The 21,102-nt window shown below is 43.0% G+C and overlaps 5 protein-coding genes across 37 annotated transcripts; 2 read left to right on the top strand and 3 right to left on the bottom strand.

The window, feature by feature from the left end:
* Window positions 1-188: 188 nt before the first annotated feature.
* On the bottom strand, window positions 189-4,334 carry LOC108025087 (tyrosine-protein phosphatase non-receptor type 23). Of its 2 annotated transcripts, none has more exons than XM_017095347.2 (4): window positions 4,059-4,334; window positions 1,414-1,598; window positions 1,023-1,299; window positions 189-965 (listed from the first exon to the last, which is right to left on the bottom strand). In XM_017095347.2, exons 1-4 carry the CDS (start codon window positions 4,065-4,067, stop codon window positions 339-341), a joined length of 1,098 nt encoding a protein of 365 aa, XP_016950836.1. In that variant the 5' UTR covers window positions 4,068-4,334; the 3' UTR covers window positions 189-338. The 2 variants fall into 2 exon arrangements, with proteins under 2 accessions (XP_016950836.1, XP_016950837.1); XM_017095348.2 differs by having other exon boundaries at window positions 189-956.
* Window positions 4,335-7,781: 3,447 nt separating this feature from the next.
* LOC108025073 (uncharacterized) lies at window positions 7,782-9,182 on the bottom strand. The gene is made up of 2 exons (XM_017095331.3): window positions 9,030-9,182; window positions 7,782-8,677 (listed from the first exon to the last, which is right to left on the bottom strand). Exons 1-2 carry the CDS (start codon window positions 9,036-9,038, stop codon window positions 7,979-7,981), a joined length of 708 nt encoding a protein of 235 aa, XP_016950820.1. The 5' UTR covers window positions 9,039-9,182; the 3' UTR covers window positions 7,782-7,978.
* A 2,150-nt stretch (window positions 9,183-11,332) lies between these two features.
* LOC108025185 (circadian clock-controlled protein daywake) lies at window positions 11,333-12,630 on the top strand. Its single transcript, XM_017095493.3, has 4 exons — window positions 11,333-11,497; window positions 11,639-11,885; window positions 11,950-12,083; window positions 12,137-12,630. The coding sequence occupies exons 1-4, from the start codon at window positions 11,413-11,415 to the stop codon at window positions 12,445-12,447; spliced, it is 777 nt and encodes a 258-aa protein (XP_016950982.1). The 5' UTR covers window positions 11,333-11,412; the 3' UTR covers window positions 12,448-12,630.
* A 287-nt stretch (window positions 12,631-12,917) lies between these two features.
* On the top strand, window positions 12,918-14,367 carry LOC108025462 (protein takeout). The gene is made up of 4 exons (XM_017095963.3): window positions 12,918-13,167; window positions 13,227-13,476; window positions 13,712-13,845; window positions 13,905-14,367. Exons 1-4 carry the CDS (start codon window positions 13,053-13,055, stop codon window positions 14,267-14,269), a joined length of 864 nt encoding a protein of 287 aa, XP_016951452.1. The 5' UTR covers window positions 12,918-13,052; the 3' UTR covers window positions 14,270-14,367.
* On the bottom strand, window positions 14,351-19,205 carry LOC108025461 (fibrillin-2). Of its 32 annotated transcripts, none has more exons than XM_050888716.1 (5): window positions 19,066-19,191; window positions 18,834-19,000; window positions 15,730-18,533; window positions 14,539-15,531; window positions 14,351-14,479 (listed from the first exon to the last, which is right to left on the bottom strand). In XM_050888716.1, the coding sequence occupies exons 1-5, from the start codon at window positions 19,165-19,167 to the stop codon at window positions 14,424-14,426; spliced, it is 4,122 nt and encodes a 1,373-aa protein (XP_050744673.1). In that variant the 5' UTR covers window positions 19,168-19,191; the 3' UTR covers window positions 14,351-14,423. The 32 variants fall into 32 exon arrangements, with proteins under 32 accessions (XP_050744673.1, XP_050744684.1, XP_050744669.1 ...); XM_050888727.1 differs by having other exon boundaries at window positions 14,539-15,234; XM_050888712.1 differs by having other exon boundaries at window positions 14,539-15,729; window positions 15,829-18,533.
* Between the last annotated feature and the right edge of the window lie 1,897 nt (window positions 19,206-21,102).

Below are 21,102 nucleotides of genomic sequence, written 5' to 3'. Positions count from 1 at the left end.
GCTGACAGAAATATTTGTTGTTCAAGAAAATAACAATTGTGATACCATTCGATACTTTATGCAAAATTTAATTTATTTATATTTGATGCCGAAAAGTAGGCTACAAAAATAGACAAACAAGAGTATCCCCAAGTTTGAGTAAAACCTTTTATCAGAAATCATATTAATTATATCACGTTAAAAAATCATTTAATTTATTAATAGGGAATTTTTATTATCGCTTAGAAAATCTCAGGGACAGGGCACGCATTTGCGATTAGGACCTAGAAGCAAGGAATCTCTGGGTTAATCAGGAGAAAGGGGACTGCTGGGTGACCACCTCCAAAGCCCCGACCACCTCAGTAGTACCCGAAGGTGATGTCGTGCAGAGGCTGGGCGTTACCCTGGGGTAAGGCATAATCCCGGGCTAACTGGTCCAGCAATCCGGAGCCACCTGCACCACCACCACTGCGGGACTGTGGTTGCGGCTGTGGCTGGTAGCTCGGCTGCTGCTGGACAGGACGAGCGATGGGCTGCTGGGCCTGGCCGAAGCCCACGGGTTCCAGCAGCGGACGACCTCCGGAAGCGGGAGCCAGGAATCCCTGGGCACGGGCACTGCTAGGAGCCGGAGAGGCGGGTGGCAGGGCGTAGACGGGCCGGGAAATCCGCACGTTCGAGGGTCCTTCGCCGAAGCTCTGGGATTGGGAGTAGTCTGGTTCAGGACGAGCTGGACGCTGGAGTGGTGAGTACAGCACATCGGTGGTGCGCTGGGCGCCGGGAACTTGGAGTCTAGGTGGTGCCGGACCCACCGAAGGCTGGTGGTGCGGCTGGGGCTGCGGCAGGGGTTGATGCTGCGGCTGAGGCGATGGAGCATACTGGACCCGACGTGGTGGCTCCTCCTCCTCCTCGTATTGCACATACTGCGGCTGAGGCTGGGGCTGCGGTTGCGGGCGTGGCTGTGGGCGTGGCTGGGGTCGCTGAACACGCTAGGAAAATGTTAATTATACCACATTAATTATTTAAAAAAGGATCTCCCAACTTACATATGGCTTCTGGGGACGCTGGGGCACCGGCTCATCAGCGTAGTCTGGTTCCTCCTTGGCTGTCTCATCGACCAGCGTGGGTGGCGCCACTGTGATGCCCTCTCCGGAGGGCTGGAAACCGTACTTGTTGGCTCCGTACTCGACCACCCTCACCTTTCCAGTTTCGTCCACATATCCGTACTTGCCCTTGACTTCGCCGGTGGCCAGCTTGGTCTCGATCTTGAAGGATCCATCGGCACCCTCGTAGCCATAGGTGTAGGAGCCGTCTTCATTGTGCCTGAAAGGGGAGAACGATTATTATTTGATTAATAACTTGTTTAAGAAATAATATTAAATTTAAGTTTTAATAGAAATACATGTTTAAAGACAAGTTACATAATAAATCACTCACTTGTTAATCTGCTTGAGGATGGCCACGGGATCAGCTCGAGGAGCTTCCGCACGGGCAGGAGCGGCATTTGCTCGCAGGCGAAGGGGCGCCGTCCTTGGTGTGTTCTCCTGGTAATCCTGATAGTCCTGTGACCTCACCATGCCCACTCCCACTAGGAGGCAGCCCACAAAGAACACGCGTTGCATCTGTAAGAGACACCAATCATCTTATAGTCAAGTATACGACAATGGGAATAAATCTGCCTAGTGAAATGGCAACCGGTTAGCTAATTGCACCCTGTCCATCAGAAAGGCTGGGCTTCCACCTCCCCTCGGGCCAGCGGAACACCTTGACAGTGCATCGGTGTCTGAGTGGTGCCAAGAATGCCAGACGGCGACGATGTCTACAAAAGTCTTAAGTCAGGCTGCCTTTCACTTTTCCGCCGGCCAATGACACCCTCAATGCCAAGCAGGAACCGATAGCCCGGATTCAGTTACTCACACTCAAAAAAATGCTTACTTTTAACTAAAACTATTTTACTTTGATAACAAAAAATAAAAAATAATTGATAGGAAATAAAAAAAAGGAATATAAATAATATAGAAGTAATTTTAAGAATGATTAAGCAAAGCATTTACATTTTTTTCTAGACCCAAACATTCTTAATAAGAACTTTTTAGTTTTTAAAATGTAATAGATGGTGATATAGGTATTTTTCGTTATTGACTAGAAGTCAAGGGACTTTGTTTTTTTAAGAAAAATGTTTTTTATTGGGTGAATTACCCGCTAATTTAAAGCCTATTAAATTGATATTAATCTAAATTAAACCGAATTCGCAGTCACTCAGATAAGAAACGTAGGGTATAAACCTTCTACCTCACCTAACTCATAGTTACATTCCAAAAATCATGTGTACTTTAAGCTGTTGTTTCCCGAAGTGCAGATCCCACTGGGAAGTTGCATAAAGGCCGAGCCCAGCTGAAACCCCCAGCCCAGTGACACGCGATATGGCTGCTCAGCTGGATGGACCTGGATGGGATTAATTGAATGCCCAGCATGGTTCGGAATGGTATGGTATGGTATGGCGTGGAGAAATGCTACCGGGTACTAAGATGCCGGGTAATGCCAATTATCGTTGGCCAGCCCCGTGACTCCCACACTGCGCACACATCGCAGCTGCGATTGGGTAATCCGGCAGCAAATTCGGGGAGAGGAAAACCCAAAAGAGGCAGGCACACACAAATTATGTATGGGAAGCTGGGAAAAAGTTCCCACACTTGCCGAAATGTGTTGCAAGTATGCAAAGGCAACTGCCACTGCAACTGCGGCAGCGATCAGATGCATTCGCGGCGTGCAAATGCCAAAGAAATTTGCCGGAAAATTACTGAATCAAAGGGGAAGCTAAGGTGGATTTTATAACAAAAATCTGGAGCTATCCATGTATGTATATATACTTTTTGTTAGGTCTTCAAATTAGTAAATTACAGTTTGCTTAATAAAATATTATAAATTTTCCACAGCTTTATTTTATAATCATATGGCACCTGCTTGAATTTCGTCTAATACTCATTATTTTATGAGTTTATTCTGGCTCACCATGACCTTTCAAAGCAATCAAAAGATTATGCTAGTGGAAAATTTTATAAATTGAAATATTTGTTTGGTAAATTTTCTTGGCATTAAGCAAGAACTCAAATATTAATACTCTTGGAAGGGATGTCTTTTACTTCCTGCCTCATAGCCCAGTTAGTACAACAACCCTAAGCTTTCATAGTCCAATTGCTTCGAAACAAAAGCCCTCTAGAACCATTGTTTGGTGGAGGGAGTCATCATCCAGCCTGACAACAGCGCAAACAAGCTACGATGACCAGAATTGGTCTCCGGTTTATTTGGCTCTACTCCTTTTTGGCATTTCGGACCATGGGTTTTTTCTGGCCATTCCGCATGCCGAAACCTTTCACTATCTAGGCTCCATGTGCCGCAGCCTTGGCGCGGACAGGTGGACGGACAGGTAGCTAGATACAGGCGCAGATACAGATACAGATACAGGCAGCGATGGAGATACATCCAGGCCACGACATGCTCGGGGGACCCAGTGCAGCGAAAACCAGCCAGAAACTGACCAAAAAGCTGACTGCCGCGTGTGAACTGAGCCAGAGTTTGCCTTTGATATTTTCGCGAAAACTATGCGGCTGAAGGCAGCTTGTTAGTGCAACGAGTGCTGATTGAAGTTCCTGCAACTATTTATTTATTTTTCATACACTTTTTTCTCAAGAAGCTGCGTCGTTCATAAATTATGTCAAAATCCAGTTACCAAATTGGGTGCCAAGTGGGGCTGGCTAGTGGAACTGGAGGAGGGAGACTGGAGCTGGAAAATGTCGCTTGTAGCCAAGCTGAACAATTGCGAGGCAATCGGGGCTGGGAGCAAATTAACGGTTGGCTCGATTTGCATAGCAAATTATGCGATATTTGCACAACAGTCGCCGCAATGGCGATGACGCAAGATCCAGTAACGCCTCCTCCGGCTCTCCTATTTCATGGATCTAGGGATCCTGAGGTAATACACCCCCATTCGAACAGCCACGCATTTAGATTGTCGAACGACCTTTGGTATTTACCAACCCAACCACCCACCGACATATCTATATAACCGCCCACTCACATACCACTTTCATGTTGTTGAATTGTATCCGCTGATTGGCTTTTGTGGGGCCAGCTATTTCGAATCGATTAAACCCTGAATGCAATCGCAAAAGGCCTTCGCTGGCAACACCCAGTTGTAGTATATCGAGTGTCGAAGACAACAAAGCACTTTCAATTTCGATTCCGAATCCGAATCCAATTCCAAATCCCCTAATGAACCGGGTGACTATCTCGGGCAAATCGGCCAAATCTTCGGACCGACTTCGGTGGAGATCGTGTGGAGTATTATTAACTTGGGACCGACGGCAACTGAGCCGCCCAGGTTGTTGTATTTCGCTTTATATACCGGTCGCGGAAAACCTTTTTACCTCTCCCATCCCCTCATCCCCCACCGCGTGGCACCAATGATCCACTGAACCACCGAGCCACTCCAACGGCCACAGCACCACAAAACTTCACCAACGAAAGGACGGAGAGCAGCTGAGTGTTTCTCTGGAGAAAAAGATATAGAGATACCTGTGGAGAGAGGCTGCAGAGCTTGGCCGAGCTTGAGATAGAGTCTCCACGGGAGTTCTCTCTGTGCTTTGGCGAGCTTTTCCTAGCCATGACCACAGGAATGGCCAGAATTACCATATATTAAAGAAATATTGTAATTATAATATTATAAGATCATACATGTTTTAATGTATTTGGGAAATTAATTAATTTGTTATCTAAATTCTGGAGATTTATGGATTTAAATATCATAATAAACTTGCGTTTTCTTTATTTTGGTATATAAGCAAACGGTATTGCCTTTGATATGAAAAATCTCTGATACGTATATCAATATTTTTAAAAAAAAAAAATTTATTTATAAATACTTAAAGAAAGCTCTTTTTAAAGTCTTTAACAAAATATTTATTTAAATGTTGCTTTCAAAAGCTTAAACTCCACTCAACGGCTTCCAAAAATTCAGTTTCGGTTGCCTCAGCAATTTCAAGTTTTTCTCTGACCCAACAGTCATTCGAATTAAATCACCCACTTGTTACCATTAAAAGCCAGGCAACAATTTAATAATAAATTTAACAAATTACTTTCAAAATCGTGGCACTCTTACTCCAAACCCGACCTTCCGTACGCCATGGCAACTATCCCAGGCCCATTGGGATGTGGCCATCCACATCCAGTAACAATTAATCAAAACTGAGGCCCATAAATTGTAAAAAATGAGGCAAAGTCTTCAGACAATGTGGCTAATGAATGAAAGAGTCTACAAAGTGAAGTGAAGTGTTGCGAATTTGGTCAGAAAATGCCAATCCTCCCTCCTAGGGTGAAAAAATAGGAAGGTCCCTTGGGAACAAGACCGTGTGTGATTTTATACACACGCCAAATTTAAAGGAAAGAATGAAGAAAGGTCATATAAAACTTGTAGCACTATTAATAAATCATTTAAAAAACCATTAATCCCCAAAATACTTGCCAGCTAGCCGGCTGTAAAGTATTTCAAGAATTTACTGCCATGTTTTTGGCTCCGGTTCAACAGTGCGTATGCTTCATGTCGGGGAATGTTTTTTTATGACGGAATCAGAACCAGGCAACGTGTCACTTTTGAGAGTGTTAGCTGCACTCCACGCCTTCGCCTGCTTTATTTTCACTTTTTTGCAGCCACTCGAAGTGGCCTTGCCGTAGTAATTCCGTTGGAATTAATGACACACCGCGAGTAGCACTCGGTTGGTGCTGAAAGCCACATGGACAAGGCAGAAATGCAACCCGCCGCGGGAAGGCGATAGTTCAGTTCGCTTGGGTTCAAAACTGGTTAGCCCCTGCACCACATACCAGACCAGGAAACCGCCAACGGTTGTCTTCTGCCCCCGGAGACCCCCTTCTGAGCTTCTTAGACCTCCTTCAAGTGCCGCCCATGACGCAGGGCGATTTCCAGTCCTCAAGTGCGTGCGGTTGTTATTTGTCTTGTTCACCTCCTTCCCCCTGAAAGCATACCATTAAAGACTAGTTTCTACTCGTGGGAAGCGGACTGGGGGGCAAATGGGCGTGCACCTGAACTTGCGCGCATGCGTAGACGCACTGGCACGATCAAGGTCGAAAGAGTTCGCGAAAAGAAACCTAAAGATACCAATCGAATGGGAAATACTCTTAAAAGATACTTACTTAAGAGATTAAGAGTAAAGTAAAGATACTTTTCTTATTTGAATTTCTTAATTTTAGTAATTTTGTAAATATGTTAAAAAAATGTATATAAAAAGTATAAAAAATAATTTGTAAAGGGTCATCTTAAGAATCATTCTTTACGATGCTGCAATAATATTTTCTCTCTTGATTTCTGCCAATCATTTTTATTTCTCCAGCTCTTTAAATCGATACAAAGGCTAACAAGGTATTCAATTCGATTGCCAGGAAGTGCAAAAGGAATTGGAGTATCTGAAAGGACTCGACTTATGGCTCGCCAGCGCATTTTTGAATGGCAACCATAACAATCCCATGCTACGAACGTTGTGCCTCCTCAGCTGCTGCTGAAAATGCAGTAAATGCAGCAGCTGTTCACAATTCAGCCTTAACAAAGCAGCGATTTTTCAGGAAATTCTTGAGTCATGCCAACGCCCAAGCAGCACCAGCAGCAACTGCAGACCAGTTTCGCAGTTTTGCTCTGCAAAATTATATAAATGCTGAAAATATACAAATAATTCCAAGCTTGCAATGTATGTTTGTGCACGGCTTTATAGGAGGTGCAGTCTGGACTTGATTCTTCGTTGGGGCTGCTGGCAAAACGGTTCACATTTTTGACTTGGCCAGCAGGCACAGTGGAAAGAAGGTATAAGAAAACTTCTACCAAAATGGAGTTAAAATAAGTTTATTTTTAAAGGGTAAAAGTTATTTTTTACTAAAATTCTTCTCAAATTAGTCTTGAATATTCCGTAACTAATGCCTGCTTGCATTATCAAGAAACTGCCCATCACATTTTTTAATTAAATCAAAAACCCTTATTAAATCTGATCCATATTCAATTAAATTACATAATTAAAAGCTCATTAAAGCCAACGAACAGATAAGTACCTCGGTGACTTAACCTCTCCGTCCGCCTTTTGTTCGCCGGGTGACTTCCAATTATCCACCGAGCCTCCAACCACTGCCCGCCAGTACTCGCAGCCACACACCCAAAAGACAAAGGCAGTGTTTCCAGCACCCAGCACCCAGTACATAGACCATAGACCAGGCTTATGGGCTACGGCTTATGGCCAACTGGTCGCTGGCAGTGCATTTGAAAGTGGTTTGGGCCAGCACATTGCATAAGTGCACCAAATTCCAGTCAACGGCAAATCCACTTTGGTTTTCTATCTGAATCGGCTATAGTTTTGCTTTTTTTTGGTTTTGCTCGATCATTCTGTGTTGACGTAATGGCCTAACGATTATTGGCCACTTGCTGGGCTCTTTGCCTTTATTTCAATCGGCTTGATTTTGCTACAGCTTCGATTGCGGGGCGGCTTAATTGAGGCGGAACCTGGTAGTTGGCCACATTGAATGCCAAAACAGATATTCGAAATACTTCTGGGCACTGAGAATAATTGGTTGAATTACAATGGGTAACGAAAAGATAAGAGATGATTTAATTTTAGCAATAATCACTTTATGAGCCCAATTAAGCTCCCTTTATCAAAGCAATTTACTATTAAGGTGCTCCTAAAATTACGGGAAAATATAATTATGACCCAATACCCTTATTATAACACCTTTGTTTTCTCTGTAAACGCTTCAGGTCTCGAAACTCGATTTATTACACACATACTCGTACAAGAACATATATAAACAGTGTACATTAATAGATACATGTGGGGTGTGCGGAGTGACTGATTTTTTTGGCAGTAACAAGTTGACATTGTCCTCGGACACTTCAGTCGCTGACTCTGTGGCCCAACTCTAAGGTGATCCCCCCATCCGAAGGTCCCTCCTACTTCCGGCCCGTATAGTCGATGCTGTAGGAGCCCGTGTAGAGGTTGAGGTTCCTCAGCGAGGGATGATGTTGCTCGGGCAGACCTCTATAGGGTTGTTGCTGCTGGGGATTATAGTAGTTCTGGGCCGGGGGCTGGTAGTAGCGGGGCTGCGGGGGAGGGGGATTGTAGTACTGGGGTGCGGGATTGTAGTAGGGTCTCTGGGGGGCGGGCTGCTGAGGGGGCGGCGCATAGGCCTGCTGCTGCTGGCCACGTCCAAAGTCGTTCAAGCTGAACTTGCTGGCTGGCGAGAGGGGGCGATTGAACTTCTGGTCCTTGTAGTACACCGACGGATCCTCGCGGTACTGGCCATCGTCCAGTTCGTTGGGTCCCAGCGGGTAGGGATTGCTGTTGGTCAGCGTGGGAGGTGGCACATTGATGTGGCTGCCAGCGGGCTCAAAGCCCCGCTTGCTGGCTCCATACTCAATCTCCCTGACTTTGCCCTGGTCATCCACATAGCCGTACTTGCCGTAGACCTCCCCGTTGGCGTACTTGGTCTCGATCTTGAAGCTCTTGTCCGCCGCCTCGTAGCCATACGTGTAGGATCCGTCGTCGTTGTGCTTGTCGATCTGCTTGAGAATGGGCACCGGGGTGGTGTAGTCCTGATGTTGCGCATACGCACCGTGGGCCGCCAGCAGCAAAAGCACCGAGCTCAAGGCCTGCAAGGCAAACAAACAAAGGCTTTGTGAACCAACAACCAAATAATTTGCATAGCTCAAACACTGCGTTGTAAGAGCTGCCATTACCACTGAACTTTACTTTGGCTTAAGTACCTCAATTAGTTGCTCTGATTATCACTGCGCCAGCATTCCACTCAAGGACATGACTGACTAATAAACCAGCAATTAAGTTACTATTTATCATAGACACTGATCAAACCGGTTGGCTAAATTGCATTCTAAATATTCACTGCGCAAATTCGCAAAGCACCTTTTGCATATCAATTTGAATATGGGAGTCTCTTGCGATGTCACACACTTTCACCTTTCGGCGACCTTGCTGCCATCTTACCAATTTCATCTTTCTGCCTGCGTTTAGAACCAACCAATCAATGTCGAACCGTTTTCACCAATCTCTCAGTCGGGTAATGCACTGCCAAAATGGAAAATACGCTCTGCACTTGCACTCGAGACTCTGCGAATCGAAACGACAAACTCAAAAGAAAATCAGGGCGTGCAACGCTTTTTATACCACAACCAACATTTTGCAAAGGCGGGCCGAGAGGGGGAACGCAAAACCATGGCAGAAACTAAAGCTTCGAGCTGAAGTCGGGCCGAAGTCTCTGGATCTGGCGATCAGCTGCGATCTGAAAACGAAACCGAACCCCAGACCCGAACTCCCATTCCGATCCATTACGATACGATCCGAGAACCGATTCAACTTGGCTTGGAATGCAGCATAGAAATCGAAAGCGGTCGTCGGTCGTCGGCCAGCTGGGCGTGAGTTCGAGCACAGCTCACGAGCGATATACCCACTCACTCAGCTCTACAGGTAATTTCCAGGCAGGTTGTTAACGTCGTCTACTCGCATTCTTGGCCAGCGATTTATGCTTCCAGACCGCACCACTCACGCATACGCAATGAGATCAGAGGAGCACCAGTGCTGAGAACTAGGTACCTTATCGAAAGGGAAATATATCTAGGTACAAAACATCACAGATAAATTATACTTTAAAGTCCTGTTTAATATTAATTAAAAAGTTCAAATAAGTTAGACTAAATGTATTTAATTAATCACTTGTATATTTGAACATGTCTTTACAAGAAACCTATGAACCATTCTTTGGAACCCCTATATTATATTTCTCCATAAGAGAGGTGCAAACAAATATTAATTTTAAAATATTGAAAACCATTTTTTAGAAACAACCCCCTAGATATATTATTTAGAACTAAATGTACCTTCAGCATCACTGAAAACCACAATCCAGAACAGAACCAATTGGCAAAGGTGCGGAAGTGCTGCACTTGCTAGGCATTCCAATTATGCAAGACAATTCCCCCTCAGCTGCTAATCGATTGCATTTACCTGGCCAGACACCTTGTTTTCAGCTAAATGCACTACCCAATAACAATCTGCAACCACAACAAGCAATTTGACAGCGTACTGGGCCATTTCTCCGGGCCTGTCAAAATTCACACTCGGGGCAAGGAAAAGAAAGCAATAAAAAACTTAAATGCTGGTATACTGACCTAGTCAACGCTTCGGCTAAGAAAACTGGTTGCTGTTATTACGTCAAAGACATGCCGAAAATAGGCGATGATTTTTTGCTAGTTTTCTTGAGATGTATTGTGGGATATAAGATACTTTATAGGTGTTAAGATATACATGAAGAATATTTAAAAAACAAATATAGTCTCTTGTTACCAATACAACCAGTAGAGTAAGATTTAATTAAAAACAAAATAGATAATCTTCTAAGCCACAAGCAAAACAACTCCAATTGTCCACCTACATTAGGTTATTTAATTTATTTGAACACTTAAGGAGGTTTTTGAATATTATTTCGTTTATACAGCTATAAAAAATATTTGTACACTGACAAAAATGGTGGACAAAGGTATACAACTTGGGAACTCTAACAATAACAAATAATTAAACTTTTTTTTAGCTCTTTGTTTGCGTATGAGGAAAAAAATGTGTATGCCAAATAACCAAATTTAGCTTTATAAATAATTCATTTACTTTCGGTGTAGTCGTTAATGTCAAGTAGACACCAAACCACGAGTTCGTTAACCCAAGAACCGCAGACCTTGGTCATGGTTGCATGCAGATAAATATGAACATTCGTTTGGCTTCTTTTCCTTACTTAAGTACGGATCTATGCAAAAGTACTTTGCAGAGGTACTGCTTATGATTTATTGAAATACATTTGCCCAAAGGAGACCTATTAAACCCAATAAATCCGTCAGCATTCGGTTTGCAATCGTCACAGTGATCTGACAATTTTTAATGGTCTCGCAGAACCAGTTCAGCTCCAGCGAAAGTGAGACAATCGCCGGCTAGAATATGTATCTAGACATGTGTATATATAGAGAACAGTCATATGGGACTTTAGGTTCGGCGCCGAGGCAAAGGCTAAGTAATACATGTCAAGTTTAAGGCATTTTCGGGTTAGGGTATCAGATGACTCGAACGATTTGGGCACCCTGTACGACCACAACAGGTCTAATGCTGACAAACTCGTTTACTTACTAATTGTTCCGAAAACAGAGCAGGAATAAATAAACTAAATATATATAAAACAGCAAAACAAAGAAATGATTTCAAAAGTTGTACATTTAAGCAGTTCGTTTCGAATAAAATTACCGGAGACCGGACAGAATCGTCATTTTAGCCAGTGCATTCAAAGCAAACACTTCTAGTCATCAAATTTTGGAATAAAATCAGCGAGATGCTTATAAAAGTAGCCAAGTTCCTGAGCCTTTTTTCGGTCCTTCTGGCGGCAGCCGAAGGGGCTAAGTACCTGGCCGAGAAACGTAAGCCAATAATCAGAATTCAATTAATATATAATTAAAAGAGTTAAAATAAAGAAAGAATGATCTTATAGCATGTCGAATAAAAATATATTTTCAATATCTTTAAATAATTTAATTAATATTTTAATTCATTACTTTCAGCCCAATTCTTAACTCCCTGCATTGTGGGCGATCCCAGTTTGAATACCTGTCTGGCAGCCAATTTCCAGTCTTTCTTCCGTCAGTGGAAGGATGGCATTCCCGGCAACAATGCGGTGGGACCCTTCGACCCCCTCTACATAAAGAGAGTTAAATTCGAGCAGGATGCCAACAGGGCTGTAGCCATAAATGCCGATCTCAAAGAGGTCTATGTGGCAGGCGCTGGCCAAGCCATCGTCAAGGAAGCCGGGTGAGGGTATCTAAAATTTAATATTATAGGCATTTTTGGTAATTTTCCTATACAAATGCTTTAGCTGGGACCAAAGTCACTATGTGGCCAAGGCTTTGATCACCGTTCCCAAGCTGCGTTTCAATTTCGAGTACAAAGTCAAAGGACATGTGGTGGCCCTTAATCTCAATGGTCATGGCACAGGCTATTTCGAAGCTGGTAAGAAATCATACAGTTTTTCTGGGAATTGTTTAAACAATGGTTCAATCTAGAAAATGCTCTGATATATCTGGAAATGGCCGTCAAACCACTGGCCACTGCGGAGGCTGTATTTGCGGATGTGCAAAATGTTAAGGTCTCGTTCCGCGAGATCAAGCAGTTCCGCATCAAGCTGGAGAATCTCTTTGGCGGCAACAAGGATCTGGAGGACACCGCCCACACTCTGTTCAACGAGAACTGGCGCGATTTCTACGAGGTTCTACGTCCCGCCGTGGAGCAAACTGTAAGCGGAGTGCTTCTGGATCGATTCAAGAAGACGTTTAACTTTGTGCCAGCCACCTACTTGATCAAAGACTTCCACTAAATCGTAGAGAGAAGGTACCTTAGCTGTGCTTGAAATGTTATTTTAAATATGTTCTTGTGATCTTTATTCATATCAATATTAGATAGGATGTTAACAATTTTAGCTTTGGAGAAAAGTTTTCTATCATGGCGCATAAAATAATAAAAACTTATGGTGAAAAAATAAATACTACCTGTTGCTAAAAAATTATTTAAAAAAAAAATATATCTGATTCTATATTAGTGAATATATTTTAAATTTCTTTAGGAAATCTTGTTTATCTGTACTTCTAACTAGCAGAATAATTTTTCTCTTTGCTATGTAGTCAGGAAACAAGTGAAATAAATATAAATATAATAAAGCAAAGTGAGTCGCACTTGGCCCCGGCATCATTAAGTTGCTGTAAGTCGTTACCATATTTGAGAGCTCGGATGTCGGATTTTGAATCTCGGATCTTGGCAGCTGAGAATAAAACGCCGGCACACTGCCAGGCGCCGGCTAGTCGGTTCCACGGCGTGACACCGTTTGATGTGACTGAGCAGCGGCTGTCACAGTGGAAGATACAAGTTGCTTAGATACTTAGATACCTAACTACTTAATTATTAGACACTTGCTAGTACGGCAGCATGAACAGCACGCGCCATGGCCGCCGATCGTTCGCCATTTGGGGTGGATTAATGGCCATCTTGTGCCTGAACGAGATTTCCTTCGCTTCAGCTGTTGCCTACTACACCGAGAAGCGTGAGTGTATATCGTTGCTGCCCAAATCCTCCCTATGTAAAGCCAAAACACATCCCCAGCTGCTTTTCTGCCGTCTTGTCGGATCTACGAGACCGGCTTCACCAAGTGCTCGACGAACAGCATCCAGAAGCTTCTCGACCAGCTGAACATTGGAATACCAGAGGTGCTCGAGCGCTTCGGGCCCTTTGATCCCATGCGAGTGAGGGACATAGTCTTCAAGCAGGATAACAACGAGGTGGCCACCATCAGAGCCAATCTCACTGAGCTGGTGGTCAAGGGTTTCGCCAACACAAAGGTCAAGGAGAGTCGGTTAGTACGCAGAATACGTGAAGATATTAAATTCTCAAGCTTGTTAGTGATGGAAAATGTTTTACAACTTTATTGGATGCACAAAAAGGCGTTAAATTATTATGTACTAAAAGGTGTGATGTATTAATTGGGTTTGGCATTTAACAAAGTGAATTAATTTTTTACGTGAGATTTATTGTTCTGTTTTAAGTGTTTTGGTCATTATAATCTATATAATCAACCTGATCTTTTGCAGTGTCAGCAAGAAGGACTTTGGCTGGCAGACCAAAATATATCTGCCGAAAATGAGACTGGATGGCAAGTACGAAATGGCGGGGCGAATATTACTTATACCGCTCAGTGGCTCTGGCAAAATATTCATCGAAATCGGTAATCTATCTTTGAGATTCAAATAATGATACGATACCCACACGTTCTCGATCCCACAGATGATCTTGACATTTTGCTACTGACCAAAACACGTCTGTATGAAAAGGGCGGCTTCACCTTCGACAATGTGACTGCGGTGCGCGTTCAACTCAACCTGACAAAGGTGCGAACCTACCTGGACAACCTTTTCAATGGTCGCAGCAAGGAGGTTGAGCGCAGCACCAATGAGTTCTTCAACGAGAACTGGCGCGATTTCTACGAGGCCCTAAAACCACTTATCGTTGAGACGGTGGAAAATATCCTTTACGACGTTATGTCCACGGTTTTCCACCTTATTCCTGCCAACTTTTTCGTTGAGGACATTCCCACGCCTCAGCAACTATATGGCCCAAAGGAAGCTGTTGAAAAAAGAACAGTTCAGTGATATAAGCTGCATCTTACTCACAGAATGCCATCAGAAATTTTCCCATAGTTGTGCAATTGTTTAAATAAAATAAAATCGATAAAATTTTTTCAATAGTATATTCTTACAAAAACCTTTATTAAGTAATGAGTAAATGCTGGATTGTAAATGAAGATCATGCTCGAATTATATCCGCTCTCTTGGGAGAGAAGTAGACGCCAAGTTGTTGTTCTGAAAAAATAAAAAAAAACTTAAAATTAGGAAACAACTCTTTATTAACTGTAGCATACCGTTTTTGCCCACGTAATAGGAGCGCTTCTTGAAGATGTGCATCATAAGCATGGCGATCACCACCGCCAAAATGAAAGCTAACAAAGCAATCGTAATAAAAAGCCACTTAAAGCGCCTTATTGTGTTTCCATTGTGCTTGGATGACAACTTGTCATCGAAATAGTTGACAGACTGGCAGCGATACCCATCTTGAAGAATCTCGTCATTAATACAAGCGCACGTCCCTGGGGACTCGCAGTATCCGTTGATGCACTCGGGGTCGCATATTGGGAGGCAGTAAAGACTTTGATTATCGTCCCTGTCTCGATGCAGCTTGTAATTGTCCCAACACGTGCACATCCCTTCCAGGCAGGTTCCGTTCCGGCAAGTCTGATCGCAATCTAAGTCTGCTAACAATTCTTTTTCAGGGAGGCACGTATCCGATTCTTCTGAAGAGACAAAGCCCTCGTTGCACTTGCAAACTTCCGGAGAAATACAAAATCCGTTCTTACATCCTTTCGAGCAAACTGGTGCACAACTGTTCTCTGTGTCCTTGGTATATCCTTCATAGCAGGAACACTTTTCAGGAGATGCACAGAATCCATTTTCACATCCTTTCGAGCAAACTGGAACACACTTGTTCACACTGTTCATTTCGTATCCGATGTTGCAGGAACACTTTTCCGGAGAAGCACAGAATCCATTCTCACATCCACCTGTGCAAACTGGGACACACTTTTCCTCACTGTCCATATCGTATCCACTATTGCAGGAACATTTCTCAGGAGAAGCACAGAATCCATTCTCACATCCACCTGTGCATACTGGGACACACTTTTCCTCAGTATTCATTAGGTATCCACTGTTGCAGGAACACTTTTCAGGAGAAGCACAGAACCCATTCTCACATCCACCTGTGCATACTGGGACACACTTTTCCTCAGTATTCATTAGGTATCCGCTGTTGCAGGAACACTTTTCAGGAGAAGCACAGAAACCATTCTCACATCCACCTGTGCAAACTGGAACACACTTTTCCTCACTGTCCATTTCGTATCCACTATTGCAGGAACACTTTTCAGGAGAAGCACAGAAACCATTCTCACATCCCCCCATGCAAACTGGGACACACTTTTTCTCACTGTCCATTTTGTATCCATTGTTGCAGGAACACTTTTCGGGAGAAGCACAGAATCCATTCTCACATCCACCTGTGCAAACTGGAACACACTTTTCCTCAGTATTCATTAGGTATCCGCTGTTGCAGGAACACTTTTCAGGAGAAGCACAGAAACCATTCTCACATCCACCTGTGCAAACTGGGACACACTTTTCCTCACTGTCCATTTCGTATCCGATGTTGCATGAACACTTTTCAGGAGAAGCACAGAATCCATTGTCACATCCACCTGTGCAAACTGGGACACACTTTTCCTCAGTATTCATTAGGTATCCGCTGTTGCAGGAACACTTTTCAGGAGAAGCACAGAAACCATTCTCACATCCACCTGTGCAAACTGGGACACACTTTTCCTCACTGTCCATTTCGTATCCGATGTTGCATGAACACTTTTCAGGAGAAGCACAGAATCCATTGTCACATCCACCTGTGCAAACTGGGACACACTTTTCCTCACTATCCATTAGGTATCCACTGTTGCAGGAACACTTTTCAGGAGAAGCACAGAATCCATTCTCACATCCACCTGTGCATACTGGGACACACTTTTCCTCAGTATTCATTAGGTATCCGCTGTTGCAGGAACACTTTTCAGGAGAAGCACAAAAACCATTCTCACATCCACCTGTGCAAACTGGAACACACTTTTCCTCACTGTCCATTTCGTATCCACTATTGCAGGAACACTTTTCAGGAGAAGCACAGAAACCATTCTCACATCCCCCCATGCAAACTGGGACACACTTGTTCTCACCGTCCATTTCGTATCCGATGTTGCAGGAACACTTTTCGGGAGAAGCACAGAATCCATTCTCACATCCACCTGTGCAAACTGGAACACACTTTTCCTCACTATCCATTAGGTATCCACTGTTGCAGGAACACTTTTCAGGAGAAGCACAGAATCCATTCTCACATCCACCTGTGCAAACTGGGACACACTTTTCCTCACTATCCATTAGGTATCCGCTGTTGCAGGAACACTTTTCAGGAGATGCACAGAATCCATTCTCACATCCTTTCGAGCAAACTGGGACACACTTTTCCTCACTGTCCATTAGGTATCCACTGTTGCAGGAACACTTTTCAGGAGAAGCACAAAATCCATTCTCACATCCACCTGTGCAAACTGGAACACACTTTTCCTCACTATCCATTAGGTATCCGCTGTTGCAGGAACACTTTTCAGGAGAAGCACAGAATCCATTCTCACATCCTTTCGAGCAAACTGGAACACACTTGTTCTCACTGTCCATTTTGTATCCATTGTTGCAAGAACACTTTTCTGGAGAAGTACAGAATCCGTTCTCACATCCACCTGTGCAAACTGGGACACACTTTTCCTCACTGTCCATTTCGTATCCGATGTTGCAGGAACACTTTTCGGGAGAAGCACAGAATCCATTCTCACATCCACCTGTGCAAACTGGAAAACACTTTTCCTCACTATCCATTAGGTATCCACTGTTGCAGGAACACTTTTCAGGAGATGCACAGAATCCATTCTCACATCCTTTCGAGCAAACTGGAACACACTTTTCCTCACTATCCATTAGGTATCCGTTGTTGCAGGAACACTTTTCGGGAGAAGCACAGAATCCATTCTCACATCCCCCCATGCAAACTGGGACACACTTTTCCTCACTGTCCATTTCGTATCCGATGTTGCAGGAACACTTTTCGGGAGAAGCACAGAATCCATTCTCACATCCACCTGTGCAAACTGGAAAACACTTTTCCTCACTATCCATTAGGTATCCACTGTTGCAGGAACACTTTTCAGGAGATGCACAGAATCCATTCTCACATCCTTTCGAGCAAACTGGAACACACTTGTTCTCACTGTCCATTTTGTATCCATTGTTGCAGGAACACTTTTCAGGAGAAGCACAAAATCCGTTCTCACATCCACCTGTGCAAACTGGAACACACTTTTCCTCACTATCCATTAGGTATCCACTGTTGCAGGAACACTTTTCAGGAGAAGCACAGAATCCGTTCTCACATCCTTTAGAGCAAACTGGTGCGCAGCTGTTCTCCGTTTCCTTGCTGTATCCTTCATTGCAGGAGCACTTTCCCGGCGAGACGCAAGATCCGTTCTTGCATCCACCCTGGCAAACAGGGACACACTTGTTCCCCACCTTGGCATACCCCTCGTTGCAGGAGCACTCGCCGGGCGTCACACAGGAACCGTTCTCGCATCCTTCCTCGCAAACTGGACTGCAGACACCCTCTTGCATGGTGTATCCTGCGTTGCAGGAGCACACATTTGGCTTCACGCACACTCCGTTCTGGCAGCCCGCCGGACAAATGGCCACGCAGACATTGTCACCAATTTTCGTATACCCCGGCCAGCAAGAACACACATCCGGCGCCGTACAGTCCCCATTTACGCATTCGTTGTCGCAGATTGGGGCGCAGTTTTTATCGGCGTCCTTCCTGTAGAATCTATTGCATTCACAAACGTCGGGAGCGCGACAAACTCCATTTTTGCAGCCATTTTTGCAGACCGGCTGGCACGCAAAGGATTCGGAGTTCGGCTTGGAAATGTAACCAGGATTGCACTGGCACCGATTGGGCGCCGCACAGAAGCCATTGTTCCGCTTGCAGTCCTCAGTACAGGTGGGCAGGCACTGCTGGGTGGCGGCGTCCATCGCGTATCCTTGGTTGCACTTGCAGTTATTGGGCGAAATGCAGGTGCCATTGGAGCACCCCTTCGGACACTGGGGCACACAGTTACCGGTCTCCTGGTCCAGCAGGTGACCAGAGGAACAACGGCAGTGGCCGGGCGAGGTGCAGGTTCCTTTGTTACAGCCCTTGCATTCGGGCACACAACTGTAAGAATTAAGGATTACGAATGATTTGCAATTCCGTAAGCAAGATGTTTTTTAAAATATTTTGAAAACTATAATTTATTATCCAAAGAACTCTCATTTTATGAGAACATTTTTTGTCTAAAGTTATGACTTCTTCATCACTTCTTATCAACTTTTGAATGAATTCTACAAATCGACATATTTCATGAATTGTCTTTAAATAACAAGACACTTCTATCTTTTTTTTTAATACATTAAAAAAAAGGGAATTTTTAAATTATTATTTGCAGCATTTGTGAGCTAAATGCTTTTTACTTACTAGTTAGATGGCTCTTTGTTGAGGTTGACATAGCCTTTCAGGCAGGTACACACATTTGGCTTCGAGCAGGTGCCACTTCTACAGTTCACCCTACATCTTGGATCGCATATAAGTTTTGTGTTCTGTCGTTTCTTATAGCCCGGGCAGCACTGCTTTACTTTAATTTGCTAGCGGTGCGGATACACAAGTGTTACAATTAGGTTAAAAAACGAGGCCCAGATGATCCGCATACCTTGCGTACTCCTTTATCAACTCTATACCGGGTGACTTCGCAGATCTGAGCCGCCACGAATCCGGAGAGGAGATAAAATATTACGAGCTTACATATCCACATTGTCGCTTTAATAATTCATCTAACTCTGCGCAATTTCAAAATTCAACTAAATGGACTTCAGCAAAATAATGTTCGCAAAGGCCTCTGGCTCGCATATACTGTCGTACAGTCTCATACACATGTATAGGGCATGACAGTGAAACTTCAATAAAGTGTACAATCCTATCAATTACTATATATAAAACGCAGAAAATAGTCCTTCTTAAAAGGGTTTTTTTGTTGAGGACTTCTTGATAAAAACATTTAAAATAATTGTATTCAATTATTCAATAATAAATATATAGGGGTTTAGATCAAGGGGTATACCAGTGTAGTTGTGATAAGTCCAGAGAATTATATATATCCCGGGAGACTTGTACCAAGTGTGCTACTAAGGCCTGCTAATCGCTTGTTTCCTTATCTCAAGACCAGGAAGGTTGCGCTCTTTACAAGAAGAGAGGAAGAGAAGCTCTTAATTAAAGAACGAACTTGAGTTCTTTCATTTTGGAAATTATACATTCCTATGATCCACCTATTTTTCCTGTACTTATTTCGTATTATAATATTATATAATTTTGTAGAGTAAATAAAAATAAGAGCTAACAGAATATGTAAAATCAAGAAAGGAAGTATTAGACCAGGCAACGGATATATACCCTTTATGAAATGATAGATTATAATTTAAAGAAGGGTTTCTAAAATAAAACACAAAAACAATGCTTATGTTTAGTTTACAAACATTTTCTTTTTTATTTTTGTAATCTACAAGAGGAAAGAAACAAGCAGTGCCTTATAAAGTGGAAAAAATACAGTTTTTATCAAATCGTTATACATTGAACGTTTCTAAGACCACAGTGCGAAAAGTTTTCATGTACTTTAAACATGATAAGAAAAAAGGAAATAATAAAAAATAAAAATAATAAACGGATCATAGTTACATGGCCATGACATCATTCAGAAAATGTGGATGTCTAGAATAATGTTCGATAAACTTATTGTATTTGAGTCTTAATATTGACAAGCGCAATGTTGTAAAATTCTTTAACTATGTTTGTTGTGTGTTGTAAAAAACAACTTGATTTATTTGGGCTTGTCCTAGGCCCTGTTTACATATATTTTGCGACGGTAAGTACCCCAAGTGTCAGCTATGCTTTTGCAAATGCAATTCAAAATACAGATATTTGGCAGTTTCGGATGCCGCTTGAGTTACATCCGCAGAATTGCGATACCGACTTCCCTTAAAAAATAATTTTTGGCGATAAACAGACAATTAATGGCCTCGAAATTAGTGAAGCGATTAACGCTGTACGTTCAAAGTTTAATAATTTTATTAAAGCAAAAATTGTGATAATTTAAAAAAATAAATGCTATAACAATAGCTAAACTGCGCGATAATATTGGACTTCAATGATTTATACTAATATTTATGAGTATAAATAGTAAGTTAAATTGAACTGAGCCAACTGGGCAAAAAACGATTTGTGTATACTTAATTTGCGGGAAGACCAGGGTCCATTTTCATCTATGAAGGCACTTTTGGGTGATGCCGTTCAGAGCGTATCCCTGCCATAAGTACAACCGTTTAGACATTGAGGTCCGAGGAGCAGAGTGAATACAGGTAGTTTACAAATCCACATAATGTCTTCAAATACTCAACTGCTTCCAAATAGCTTTGACATGGAACTGAATCTATATATAAATAAAAACCTCACTCAGACTCAATCAAAATTTGGATATCCGCCAAATAACAAGCATAGATGAACTCGCTTATCCCAGTCTGTTAACTTGGATTTCACAAATAAACAAAATGTATATCCTCCGAAAAATTCCGTCAAATATATAGTACATCCAGAGCGATAAAACAATAATTGCAATTCAAGGCCGCGACATAATAATAATTTCAGTCAGAAGATTGCAACGGAGGGACTATTTGCTTAGTTATTTGGCAGAAATCCG

The sequence above is a fragment of the Drosophila biarmipes genome, chromosome 3R (genome assembly GCF_025231255.1).
Source record: "Drosophila biarmipes strain raj3 chromosome 3R, RU_DBia_V1.1, whole genome shotgun sequence".
NCBI classification, from domain to species: Eukaryota; Metazoa; Arthropoda; class Insecta; order Diptera; family Drosophilidae; genus Drosophila; species Drosophila biarmipes.
The sequence above is the reverse complement of the archived record's forward strand: the minus strand, read 5'-3'. Positions and strand labels throughout refer to the sequence as shown.